Source organism: Candoia aspera, chromosome 1 (assembly GCF_035149785.1).
Source record: "Candoia aspera isolate rCanAsp1 chromosome 1, rCanAsp1.hap2, whole genome shotgun sequence".
NCBI classification, from domain to species: domain Eukaryota; kingdom Metazoa; phylum Chordata; class Lepidosauria; order Squamata; family Boidae; genus Candoia; species Candoia aspera.
Window position 1 is genome coordinate 68,626,249 of NC_086153.1, and position 13,493 is coordinate 68,639,741.

A 13,493-nucleotide genomic window follows, 5' to 3' on the forward strand; every position below is an offset into this window, starting at 1 on the left:
GAATATGAATCCAAAGTGCATTTTTAAAAATGAAAGCATAGATGAAGAGTAAAATATGCATGAACTATGTAAAGCAGGGCTGCAACTGGGGGGCGGGGGCAAGTGGGACATGTGCCCTGGGCGCTGTGCTGGGGGGGCGCCAAAATGAGCTCTGGGGGGCACCAAAATGGGCATGGAATCCATGTTTGTCCCAGGTGACACAGACCCTAGTTGCGGGCCTGATGTAAAGTATTATAATTTGATATCCTTGGGCAGGGATAAACACTCTTTGGACTCTGTGCAGATCTTCAAAATCTACATGCGCACCTGCACAGCTTCTAAGCCACTAGAGTACATGGCAACCAATGCAGTCCTTGGCCCTATCATATTTCCATTTCCTGTCTAGCTGCTTATTAATGTAGTCACAAATGATACTTTGCTGTAAAACGTGTAACTTATTTGGGGGAAAAATGACCTGCAATACCTACATTTCACTTGAAAAAAATCATAAGCAATGTTCTGTATCTAACTCAATTTGGTATGTTTTCTACGTGAAGGTATGTGGCCCAGCGTCAAGTGCGTCTACCACTGCATTGGCCCGTAATCTGGAAAGATTCACGGAACAGTTTTGAATTGATTTTTTTCGCTGCGCCAAATGTTTACGGTAGTACTGCGCGAGGGAAGAGAGTTAAGGTACTGTAGCAAGGAGGGGCGAGGATATATGAGGCGTGCGGCGGGGGCGGGGTGAGTGCAGCGTTACGTGCTCGAGCCCGTGAGTCGCGCTCACCGTTCCTGCCTCGCGAGCCTCGGTGAAAGGATTTGGCGCCAGGCGGATCTCTTTCTGCAGCTGCCGCAGCCATACGACCCAGCCGCCTACGCCCAGACCGCATCGAATCCCTGCCGCCGCCGCTGCCGCCATGAGCTGCTCGCCGGTGAACGTGAAGAAGTTGAAGGTGTCTGAGCTAAAGGAGGAGCTGAAGAAGCGGCGCCTGTCCGACAAGGGCCTCAAGGCCGATCTCATGGAACGGCTCCAAGCCGCGCTCGACCAAGAGGAGGCCGGTGGAGGGGGCTTAGCCAGCGCCGAGCCCGGCAATGGCAACGTCGAGGAGCTGGGGGAAGCCGCTCCGGGCAGCGGAGGTGCCCAGGAGCAGCTGCTGATGGCTACGGGAGGCGGAGGCCCCGACCAGGCCGCGGCCTGCGACGACGATGAGGAGGCGGAGTTCGGCGCTTGCCACGGGGAGGAGGAGGAGGAGGAAGGCATGGAGCTGGGCGAGGAGAACGGCGAGGGGGTGGCCGCCGGCGAAGAAGAGGCGGCCGACGATCTAGAGGACGACGAGAACGGCGACGACCAGGGCTTTCAAGAGGGGGAAGAGGAAGAGGAAGACGCCGCCGCCGCCGCGTCCACCACTAGCAGCAGCGGGAATGCCAACGGCCATGGCGGCGTGGCGAAAGAATTGCCTGGCAAGGGCGCTGTCGTTCCGGAGGCCTCGGCTTCAGCTTCTGCGTCCTCGAGCCAGCCCGGCGCCAAGCAGCTTTCGCCCACCCAGCAGCCGCAGCAGCAAAAGCCCGGAGGGCCTGCTCGCCCTGCGGGTGAGTAGTTCGCGGAGCCCGGATGGGCGGAGGCGGTTGGTAGCTTATTCACGGGGTCAACGCGCCGCCATCTTTTTTTTCTTTAGGCGGCCGCGGCAACTCGTCCTTCGGGGATTTCCAGGCCTCGCGCGCCGCGTGTCTCGGAGGGGGAGGGGCGCTTGCGCCATTTCGCGAGAGCAATGAGGAAGGGGCGCGGGGGTAGGGCGGCCTTGAGGAGCCGCTGGGGCGCGCTGTGGAACGCGCGGGGAAACGTTTGTGCTGTTCTGCGTCACATCCGCTGGTGAGGCGCTGTAGGCTCGAGTTCAAACACGAAGTACAATGGAGGCGGGCGAATCCTGTTCTTCCGATTTAGGCCTCTCGCTGCAGCTTGTGTGTTTGGGTGAGGGTTAAGGGGTCTCTTCGGAGCCGCCTTCAAATTAGGGAGCGGAAATGATGCTTGAAGTGGCGAAATTGCTGCCTAGTTTTGGGAATAAAACGGAAAGCGGTGGATGGGTGTAGCGGCGGATTGTTGCTTAGTCAGCTGCAGGGCCGCAGTAATAAACACTTTAATTATCGTTTCCAGAGCAGGATTTCTGTTTCTTCGTTGCATTTCACTATATTGTTTCTAATACACGTTTTTTTCCCCTAAAAATTCCAAGGGGAAGCTAAAACTGAACAAAAACCTGGTGAGAAAAAAAGGGGAGTGAAAAGACCACGGGAAGACCATGGACGAGGCTATTTTGAGTATATTGAAGAGAACAAATATAGCAGGTAATAAGTGGTATTTAAATGTCTTTATTGAAATATTTAAATGTTTTCTGATAGTTGAATTCAAGTGCCTTTTTTAATTGATCAGGGCCAAATCACCACAGCCACCTGTTGAAGAAGAGGATGAACACTTTGATGACACAGTGGTTTGTCTTGATACTTGTAAGTAAAAAAAAACATGCTGGTCTCTTAAAAGATACTTCTTGGGTAAGACTTTGAGGAGCTACTTATGCTTATTACCACATCTGAGGTACAATTTCTGCTTTTATTTCTGAATTGATTGTTCAATGTATCTTACTGTTGTAATTTATCAAGAGTTTAGAAATGTGCTAATAGTGAACGGCAAAATGAGAAATTGATACTGACAACCTTCACGGTATAGATTATATTTTGTGTCTAAGCCTATATATTAAATAACTTATTTCATATTTTAAAATTCTAGGCAACCATTGGATATATTCATTAACAGAGTTACCTGATTTTTTTTATGACCTGTACAAATGAGATCCAGATTTGAAAAGGAAAAGAAGATTTGGAGCACACATTGCACACGTTTGCAGCTCCTTAAAGTAGTTGCTCTTTACTGGGGGATACATGGTATACTGAGGAAAAAAATAATTTGGTTTAGGGGGGTGCTGTTAAGTATATGTGCAGGCCTCTACAGTCTCTGAATTATTTCCCGTTCAACTCCAGCTTGCTACACAGGTCTAATACATATTTGATCATTCCTACATATTCTGAAGGAAAGTTAGTGGGAATTATTCACTGGCATGTGGATGTGGGATTACAGCTGTAATTACACATAAAAATGGATAATTCAGAGCTTTAGTTGTAAAATCTTAACTGGAGTCATTCTGAATACTTCTAAAATATGAGCATTTGGAATAATAACATCAACTGCTTATATTCAGGTTATTGTTACAGTGAAATTATAACTTGAAATGTTCCCATCCTAACTGATATGGTAAAACACAGTAATTGCTGATGTATTTTTAAAATAAAAGTTTTACACATAAAACTTAGTGGAATTTTACATTGTGGGTATCACTTTCTGTGCTGTAATATGGCATTACTAAATGCTGGAGTGAGGCACATAAAACTGAATTGGTAAAGTACTCTAAACTGTAGAAATCAGTTTAGAAATATGAGTGTGTATCAAGTTTACAGTAAATCAGATTTTTCTTTGCTGCAGGTTACTTCAGCTCTGTCATGCTATGTTGCCCATGAATGGTTTAAGTGATGTGTGATTACATTAAACCCCTTTTTCAAAAAGAGGCGTACATAATATAGGGAGCATGGCTGTTGGAGGAAAAAAAACTATTACTTTCTCCTTTACAAAAGAGCTTATCGCTTGCATGTTCACTGTAGTTTTTTGAAAATGAACTGAGGTTGATTTGGAGATAGAGGGCCACCTGATCTGGGGAGATTTAGTTCTGAGTAAGTATACTTTATAGGGCTTGAGTCCTGTAAAGGGGCAAAATTTTAAATTAGGCATTAAAAGCAAAAATACTCTGAATACGTAGAATAAAATTATGCTGCTTTGGGTGAAATGCGACGGTATGTATCTGCCAGGAGATGTTGTAATCAGGGCAAAATACTTTCCTCTCCTTGTACCCACCTGTAAATCCAGAGGTACTCCACAAGTTGAAAATGATCTGAAGCTGATTTTGGGAAACACGGGGAAAGAAAATAGGAAATCCCTTAATATGAGCAAATGTTCACTCTTACTACATTGGATACTGTCATTTCATGTAACATGAACAGATTGGTATAAAACTGTAAAAATCAAGTTACCAAAAATTCTAAAAGTTACCTCAGAAACCTAATTTTAGCTATTGCTTATGATTTGTATCTATAATACTCTAGGTTAACAACATTTAGGAGATTTGTGGTTATTTTGGTGGTCTTTGTTCAAAAGCTTTCAAAGCACCCTTGAAAATCACTTAGCATGGTGAGAAATGGTTGTCTTGAAAACCATTTTGTGTACTGCTTGACTATTCTGCTATATTAAATATTGCAAAACATTAAGGAACATTCTCCAAAAGAGGGTTGGGCAAAGTTCTAGCATTTATTTTGCTACTAGTATTGTGTCCACTAACCTACACTGGATACAAGTTAGTGAACCACATAGAAGGAGGCTGTAAGCAAGTTAGTTAAGTGACTAGCAAATTATGTTCTTACTGCAACTTAATAATTGAAATTGTTTACATAGTTACCTGGGTAACTATTGATCAGGGATCCTCGCAGAACTTGAAATCTGGTTCATGGAGCAATAAAAAAACTTGGTCAAAGGTAACTACTTTGTAAATAAAGAACACTAAGGATATGAAATAAATCATTGATACAAGGGCAACTTGAATTTTGATTTCCTGTTAACTGTTAGAGTTAGAAATGCTTGCAAAATGACTGAAACTCACCCAGTGATCAGCTAATAGGCAGATCATCTATCTCCTATCTACATTTGTTTAATAGCGTGGCAGGCACACAAATTCATAATTTGAGAGAAACAGGTTAATTTATCAAAGTACATAGAAACAAGCATACTTTATAGCTAAACTAAATGTAAAATATTTTAATTCTAAAGTCAAATTAAGTATCCTATACATTGATTTTACTGCTTTACTTTGGAACTTTTACAGAAAGGAAGGCTGAATTCAGTTATAACACATCTGAGGTAATTCAGAAACATGCGAGTTGTAATTTGGACTACACTTTAGTATTTGGTTCTTAAAGGTGGCCTTCATTTTCATGTTAGAAGGTACCATAACATTTCAACTGTATCCCAACTTCCCCCTTTTTTTTTGGGACAGATAACTGTGACCTACACTTCAAAATTTCAAGAGATCGTTTTAGTGCTTCCTCATTAACTATGGAAAGTTTTGCCTTTCTCTGGGCTGGAGGAAGAGCTTCTTATGGAGTTTCGAAAGGAAAAGTCTGTTTCGAGATGAAAGTAAGTCAAATTAATAGTGATGTTAGGTGCTTATTGATGCTGGTGAAAGTACTTGCTGAAACACAACTTGTAAAGGCAAAGAAGATACTTTGTGTAGTATCTGAAGATACTCTGAATATGTACCAGGCTTAATTGAAAAATAACTTTTAACACTTAGTATAATGCCCACTTCGCTTTTTAAAAAAAAAAAACTTAGCCAGGCAGTGAGCAAAGAATTGGAAAAATGTACATCATCATCATCATTAAACTTTAATATGGCAGTAAGCAGTTTGTTAAAAATAATTAAAAATGTGGACTTCTGTGAAACCAAAATAGCATCATCCATACACAAGAGGGAATGTATCTTTAGGTTCAGGTTTGCAAAATAGCAAGAAAACTTGAGTGGGAAAAACAGTTGTGTTCAATGTGCATGTTATAGTATGATGGCTCTTAAGTGGGGAGGAAAGATATGCCTGTCTGTCTGAAATCATAGAGATCCCTGGTGCTGCAATATAATTTTAGCTGTTCTTATTGTCAAAACTAAACACTATTTTTTTTCCTATGGGATAGGTAACTGAAAAAATTCCTGTTAAGCATCTCTATACAAAAGACATTGACATACATGAAGTGAGAGTTGGCTGGTCACTAAACACAAGTGGGATGCTGCTTGGTAAGATGTTTTTCTAGTCATCTTATGGAGTTAAGTTCCTGCCATTCTGAGATAGGAGACCACAAAACCTATTGTGTTATTTTTTGAAAACTCAATAATTATAACCTGTTTGGAATTCAGAATTAGCTAATTCTGTTCTATAAATAAAATGTAGTGAAGCCTGTGTGTGATGGTTTGTAGCAGGCCAGTTAGGTATCTTTTGTCCCTCTTCCCCCCCCCCCCCATTCTTAGCTAAACCATTTCATCCTTAGGTTCTCTCAGTGATGGGAAGATAAAGCACCTTGTATGGGATCTGATATATTGTGAATAAATGCCAATGTATATGAAACGTTTGTCTTGAATTGTTTCAAGTGCCTTGGTGTTCTTACAGTCTTGACAGTTATTCATGGGTATGACCTGCACTTCAAACTGGAAGTTTTGTACCCAGAACTCAAAATGAAATGTTTTGTATTAACCATAATAAATACTTTTCATGCTTTATGGAAATTTATTAAACTTAGACCACACCACGATCAAATTAATCTTAGCAGCTTCCAAGATACTCGATACAATAATTAACATTTTAATTGTAAAAAGCAACGAGTGACCAAAAGTTTTAAAAAAAAACTTTCACTTTTGGGAGTTCTTAGGCATTGGAATAGAGAAAGTGCACCTTTACCTCTGTGTAGGATAAGACTAGATGAAATCATTTCTCATATGTTAAGGGTTATAAGAAATAACTTAGAAACATCACTCAACTTTGTCAGCTTTAGCTCTACTCTCATTCACCTACCTGAGCCCACCTAAGGGAATGGGTTTGATGTATTTGACAGTCTAGGTTACCACTCAGTGCTTGTGAAGAATAATTATCTAGAGGTTGGAGTAGAATTCTATAACCACCTTGGTTAGAAAACAAATAATGGGATTTGTTCATTTGATGTAGGCATTAACATACACATCCCCCAAATGGTACAACTCTTTTTCTCCAATATGTAATTTGCCTTGTGCTATCAGTGGTAGATTTCTGTGTTTTCTACAGTTTGAAAGCCTCATCTGCAATTGTTCATATTTATCAGGTGAGGAGGAATTTTCTTACGGGTACTCCTTAAAAGGGATAAAGACATGCAATTGTGAGATTGAAGATTTTGGTGAGAAATTTGATGAAAATGATGTGATCGGATGTTTTGCTGTAAGTCTTTATTACATTATTTGGGTTGTGAGTCTGTATTTGCTGCTGCTGTGCCTTTTATGTAATCTTTAATAACTGAACAACTAACTGGGTAACTTTATTGCAGCAATAAGACTTTTCTGGAAAACTTGGTAATGTTCCATTTCCCTTAAGACCATGCTGAATTTTCTCCTGTACCATGTTATTCCAGAGACAGTTTCCAGAAATAAATAGTCTGAAGTGATTTGGGGTGTTCAAGATATGATCTAATCCTGAAACAGTGTATTTTGTCTGGAACCTCATATTTGTAAATACCTTAAACTCTTTCTGAATGGAGAATTTACTTAAAAGCACTGAACCTCCTTGGAATAGGATAGTCAGGAAGGAGGTTTGGCATTGTCTGAAGTGAAGTGGAACATTCCCAAGTAGACCAGAACATTTCTCAGACTGAAATATTTCTCTGGTTTTGTTACAGCTTTGCTTAACTTTCAGACTAAGTCTTACTGTTAAATCTTAATTAGTAATCTGTTTAGATTTAGGATTTGTTTCTGATACCTAATACTACTGAGGAATTGCCATTATGTTAATACGGTATTTTTTGTTATGGCAGAATTTTGACAGTGATGAGGTGGAACTCTCTTACTCAAAGAATGGGCAGGACCTTGGAATTGCTTTCAAAATCCCCAAGGAAGTTCTTTCTGAACGGCCCATTTTCCCACATGTCCTCTGCCATAACTGTGCAGTGGAATTCAACTTTGGCCAGAAGGATGAGCCTTATTTCCCCATACCAGAGGGGTATACGTTCATCCAAAATGTTAATTTGGAAGATAGAGTTAGAGGACCCAAAGGACCAGAACATAAGAAAGATTGCGAAGTAAGTAATAGTCCAGTTTGAATTAATATAAAAGCTCAGTGCTTTCCTTGAAGGGAGTATTGTTTTTTTTATGCTGTCTTACAATATTATGCCCTACAATGCTGAGGGCTTATAGTTTAAGTCAGTCATTGGGATAGATAATGAAGTGTTTTATTTTGAGGCCTCATGAATTTAAATCATGCCTAAATTCTCATTAGGTGGTGATGATGATTGGTTTGCCTGGAGCTGGGAAGACTACATGGGTCACCAAACATGCAGCAGAGAATCCTGGAAAGTACAACATCCTTGGAACAAATACTATTATGGACAAAATGATGGTAAAATCATATTACCGTACTAATTTATTGCACAATTTGTATATATAACAGCTCTAGATTGTTGTTGTGACTCCACTACCAAATTTATTATACCTTACAAGTCATTCAGTTGACTAGTTTGTCAGTTGTGTGCCTTTCAGTGAGGAGATGACATTACTGGAAAGGGCAGAGGCAGAGTTTTTGGCCTTCGAGCAAGTTGGAAATTCACTAAATTGCTCATTCTTACATGTGGAAAATGGCTGTTAATGTGAACATGCAGATTCTTGACAGAAAGTTTGGTTACTTCATAATATTAAAACTATCCTGGCTGTTCAGATGAGACAGCCCTTTCTGATATTTGTTTGGCATTCCAGTAATAGCCAGTGTTTCTGATTTTGAAAGGCATTACAACTAACTAGTAGTTGACACTATGAAGATAAATTGGGACAGCGTGTTTAATTCTTAAGCTTTGGAATCTTTAGTAAAAGGATAAAGTGGTTTCATTTTAGAAATTTTAATTTATTGAACTTAAAATGGCAGAGAAAACAAACTTAAAAATTCGTAATGTATGCTTCTTAATTTTGATTTCTATAGGTTGCAGGTTTTAAGCGGCAAATGGCTGACACTGGAAAACTTAACACACTGCTTCAAAGAGCACCTCAGTGTCTTGGCAAATTTATTGAGATTGCTGCTCGTAAGAAACGGAACTTTATTCTGGATCAGGTATGGGGGCTAGAGTTCATTGTGTTACAAAATGCAATTAAGCTGCAGTTTAAGGGGCATAGAGTCTAAACTTCAGTGGGAAATGAAATAAGTATTTGAGGTATAAAGTTGAAATTACAGCAACTGTGCTCAAAATACAGTTGAAATCAGGGGGAAAATGGTTACCCTAGAGACTAGGCCTAACGTACATAACTTCCTTCTACTTGTAAACTTCATTGCATTATACATGTGGAGGTGAAATCTAAGCACACTAATTTAACTTAGCTCTAACAATGACAGCTACGTGTAGTAAGTTACTGCATTTTTTTCAGACAAATGTGTCTGCAGCTGCGCAGAGGAGAAAAATGTGCCTGTTTGCAGGCTTCCAGCGCAAAGCAGTTGTTGTTTGCCCAAAAGATGAAGACTACAAGCAAAGAACACAAAAGAAGGCAGAGGTGGAGGGAAAAGATCTTCCAGAGCATGCAGTGCTCAAAATGAAAGGCATGGAACATAATCTATACTGTGTTCTAGGATGTTGAGTATCTGTTTAAAGGAGTAATGTAAAATCTAAAGATTCAAAATTTCTTGCCTTAAACAATTAATGCCTCTTTAAAAAAAACTGGAAGACTTCTGTAACTTTGTTAAGACAACACTATATTGTGTTCCCTCTGCTGCAGCCCTTAACACTATTCAGTCATGATACGCTTCATGCAGATGCACAAAGCTGTCTTGGCATTAAAGTGCCCTAGAAAACGAAGCTGGACATGTTTAGCAGACGTGTATTCCCGGTTCAACCTTATAGGGAGAATGTGTCAAGCGTTCAAGAATCTTGCTCTTAGCATCTTGAGTGACCATTACCTGTCTTGTATTCCTTTTATATAGGAGGGGAACTTTGGCTTATTCTGATGGTTTCAGAAATAAATACTGAATATTGAGGGCTCTCTGTCTTGTAGGAAATTTTACTCTGCCAGAGGTATCAGAATGTTTTGATGAAATAATCTACGTAGAGTTGCAAAAAGATGAAGCCCAAAAACTTCTGGAGCAGTACAAAGAAGAAAGCAAGAAGGCCCTTCCTCCAGAAAAAAAGCAGAATACTGGTTCAAAGAAAAGTAATAAAAAGAGTGGTAAAAACCAGTTTAACAGAGGTGGACAGAGAGGACGTGGTGGATTTAACATGCGTGGCAACTTCAGAGGAGGAGGTAGACAGTAGTGCAATTTGTCCTTCTATATTCCATATACTATAGGAAACCGCCTTAAATGCCTGATCTAAAGAAGAGAAAACCTATGAAGGGTTTTACGCTTATACCTAATTCTGGAGAGGGCTCTCACACAAGGAAGATCAGTATTTAAAGTAGGATAAAGACAGTGCTATGCAGCTATTTGACTATCCCTTTTTGTAAAGAGTAGTTTGTACTGATCGATGGTTAATATGAAAGTGCCAGGTGGTGGCTGAAAAAGTTGGGACTTGTCAGTTCCTTTCCTTACAACAATGCTTAAGCAACTGCATTTGGGGGCCTACAGATGATTGCCAGTTGAGATTTGAATTCCAGCTGCAAAGTTTTAATGTTGTATTTTTTCTGTAGGGTATTCTGGGTGTTGGGCAGAGGCTGACCAATGAAGGGTAGCAGTTGCTTGTATTGTGTGTGGCTTTCTGGGGTACAGTTTAAAAAAAAAACAGAGACATAGTGTGAGTAGCATTTTTCCCCCTACAGTCCCTGGAAATCGTGGTGGCTACAACAGGAGAGGTGGCAATATGCCCCAGCGTGGAGGTGGAGGAGGTGGTGGCAGTGGTGGAGCCATAGGCTATCCATATCCTCGTGGTCCTGTCTTCCCAGTAAGAGGTGGTGGTGGAGGTGGAGGCTATTCAAACAGAGGAAATTATAACAGAGGTGGAATGCCCAACAGAGGGAACTATAATCAGGTAATGTGTTACTAGAGCCAGGAAGATACCTTACTTCCTTGAATAATTTGCTTGCAGTAGCCAATCTTGATTTAATTAAAAGTATGTTCGTCTGGTAACTAAACTTGAGGGAGCCTGTTGTTGATAGTACATCTTAAAAGTTTTAAATGTATAACATTTCAGCTACCTTTATACAAAATACATTGAATCGGTATTTTCTTACATACTTGACCTGATTCTGGTAGTCTCTAACCACGGAATGATACCCATACTCATTTATTTATAATTCAATTTTGTGTGCAATTGTAATCAACAAGACTCCAAATGGTTAACATTATAAAGATACAAACATGCAGCAATATAAATATGACAATAGAACAATGGGGCAGGAGCTACATTTAATGTTAATACTAGTATAGAATCAATTGGTTTCCTAATTCCTACATTTTTTTGAAGTAAAGATTATGAAGCTAAATGGATCTAGTTCTAAAATGTTACTTGTAGGTTGAGATAGTAATTGAATCTAGAGTTCTGACAGATTCCATCTATATTTTGTGCAGCATTGCATATTATAATCACAGCTATTATTTCTTAAATCACTTGAACAGAGCATTCAGAATTCCCTCTAAATGGTTCATGGCTTCTGCACATGATCAGAAAATAGCTTGCAAACAAATTTTCAAATATAGTGTATTGGGGACATGCTGTTAGTATTAAGTATAGTATTTTTTTCTGGAATACATTTATATCTAGATGGAGTACAAAACCTATTTGTCTCAACTAAAACAGTTTGATTGGACTGACATTGCTTGGTGTTCAACAAATACCCCAACTGAACCCATTTCTTGTTTTGTTGTAGAATTTCAGAGGAAGGGGAAACAATCGTGGCTACAAAAATCAATCTCAGGGCTACAACCAGTGGCAGCAGGGTGTAAGTGTACTTCTCAGTTTTGAATAAAAGATAATTTTTGTTGCATATCCCTCATTCTTTTTTACAAGACTCTTAACCATAAACTTAAATTTGACATAACATTAATTGTGTTATCTTTGTTCTTCCGCAGCAATTCTGGGGTCAGAAGCCATGGAGTCAGCATTACCACCAAGGATATTATTGAATTCCCAAATAAAATGAACTGATCCATATTTCTTCAAAACCTTCACAAGAAATCGACTGTTTTCTTTAGTAGGCTAACTTTTTAAACATTCCACAAGAGGAAGTGCCTGCAGGTTCCTTTTTTAGAAGCTTTGTGGGTTTTGGTTTTTGGTTTTTTTTTTTTTGTACATTTTTAATTGCAGTTTTAAAGTGAATCTTAAAAGAACCTCAGCATTGTGCACGATAAGCGAATGTGTCAGTATTTCAGGGTTCTTACATTTTATCTGTAAAATGTGACTTTTTTTTACCACAACAAAAGTAAAATGTTGCTTTGTATCTGGTGTCCTCTTATTAAAGATTTTTTTCTCCCCCCCCCTTCCCAATTTCTAAGAAACAGTCGTGAGTCATCAAAGCAGAAAATTTAGCAACCAGGCTTTTTTGTGCCCCCCAAATAATACTATGTAAATAATGCTCATTACACTCCATCTTCCACTCCATCCTCTCTACGTAGTTTTTAGGTATGGAAGAAGGAAGGAAAAATTAGAAGAGTTTGGCAATAAAGTAAGGGGTATTCCTGTTTTTTAATTTGGCAATGGTTTTTGAGGGGGCAAAGCAAACCTTAAAGCTAAATAGTGATGGTGGAGTGCACGTCTAACCTGGTTGCATTTGTCTGTAGAGGCTCAACTTGTGAAGGTACACACCATCAATTTTTTCCATTGTTCTGCATTTTGATTCTGAAAAAGCTGGCTCTGCCCATTTCTTATTAAACAAACTTGTTGTAAATCCAGTTGTCTAATGGGATCTATATGAAGTTAGCTGTGTGTCTGTAACCCTTTCCCCACAAATACTGTGTATTTAGTGTGCTTGTAGTAGTATACTCCACCATTTTGTAAACAAATGAAATTGTGATTCACCCATTTTATATCTAATTTTTAATCATGTTAGTTTTCAGATGGGTGTGTCTCCTTAGCCTGCTGATTTACTTCTTTAAAGAAAGTGGGTGGAGAAATTAACTTTAGCCGTTTGTTTGCAATAAAATAAAATCATTTTACTCTTACTCTGGGATTCTCACCACATTGGTCTAAAATCCCTTTAATGAAACAGTTAGCTTCAGTGTTTAACGAACCTGATTTCTGAAAAGGCTCAAAATGTATGCTTTCCGCATTCTATGACATAGGGGAGAGAACCCTACACAAACTCATTTTAAGAGAAAATATGGAAATATATGCCTGTTAAGTTTTTGCAGTTTGAATTCCTGTGTTGCAAGCAGATAAGCACTAAAGCAGATAATAGCTTTCTTATGTCTGCTGATAGCAGTTCAGATTCCAAATTCCTAACTTCATTACCAGAATCTTGCAGAATTGTGACTGCAATTTAATGCAGATGAAATTAGTTGCAGAGAGGGATTGCTTTGGGAGGGTGGGTGCAGGTGGATGATGCAGAATTGAGTGTAACAGACAAGAGTAAATGAAAGTGGACAATTTTGTGCATTTTATTGTGAGTTCCATTAAGTTGGCAGACATAGTTTGCATGTACTATGTTCAGCATTTCTAGTTCTTGGGAAAC

The 13,493-nt window shown here is 39.4% G+C and overlaps 1 protein-coding gene across 1 annotated transcript; it reads left to right on the forward strand.

Annotated features, from left to right (window-relative positions):
• The first annotated feature begins 746 nt into the window (after positions 1-746).
• Positions 747-12,984, forward strand: HNRNPU (heterogeneous nuclear ribonucleoprotein U). Its single transcript, XM_063306173.1, has 14 exons — positions 747-1,569; positions 2,208-2,319; positions 2,405-2,478; positions 5,127-5,266; positions 5,816-5,915; positions 6,971-7,083; positions 7,673-7,936; positions 8,134-8,253; positions 8,827-8,955; positions 9,267-9,435; positions 9,888-10,133; positions 10,647-10,855; positions 11,694-11,765; positions 11,896-12,984. Exons 1-14 carry the CDS (start codon positions 897-899, stop codon positions 11,947-11,949), a joined length of 2,475 nt encoding a protein of 824 aa, XP_063162243.1. The 5' UTR covers positions 747-896; the 3' UTR covers positions 11,950-12,984.
• The last annotated feature ends 509 nt before the right edge of the window (positions 12,985-13,493 follow it).

Excerpts from the sequence above, each read along its gene's own strand:
- HNRNPU (XM_063306173.1), top strand. The coding sequence starts at position 897 with ATGAGCTGCTCGCCGGTGAACGTGAAGAAGTTGAAGGTGTCTGAGCTA. Across the intron at positions 1,570-2,207 it reads AGGGCCTGCTCGCCCTGCGG|GGGAAGCTAAAACTGAACAA; the intron begins GTGAGTAGTTCG and ends AAAAATTCCAAG. Across the intron at positions 10,856-11,693 it reads ACAGAGGGAACTATAATCAG|AATTTCAGAGGAAGGGGAAA; the intron begins GTAATGTGTTAC and ends GTTTTGTTGTAG.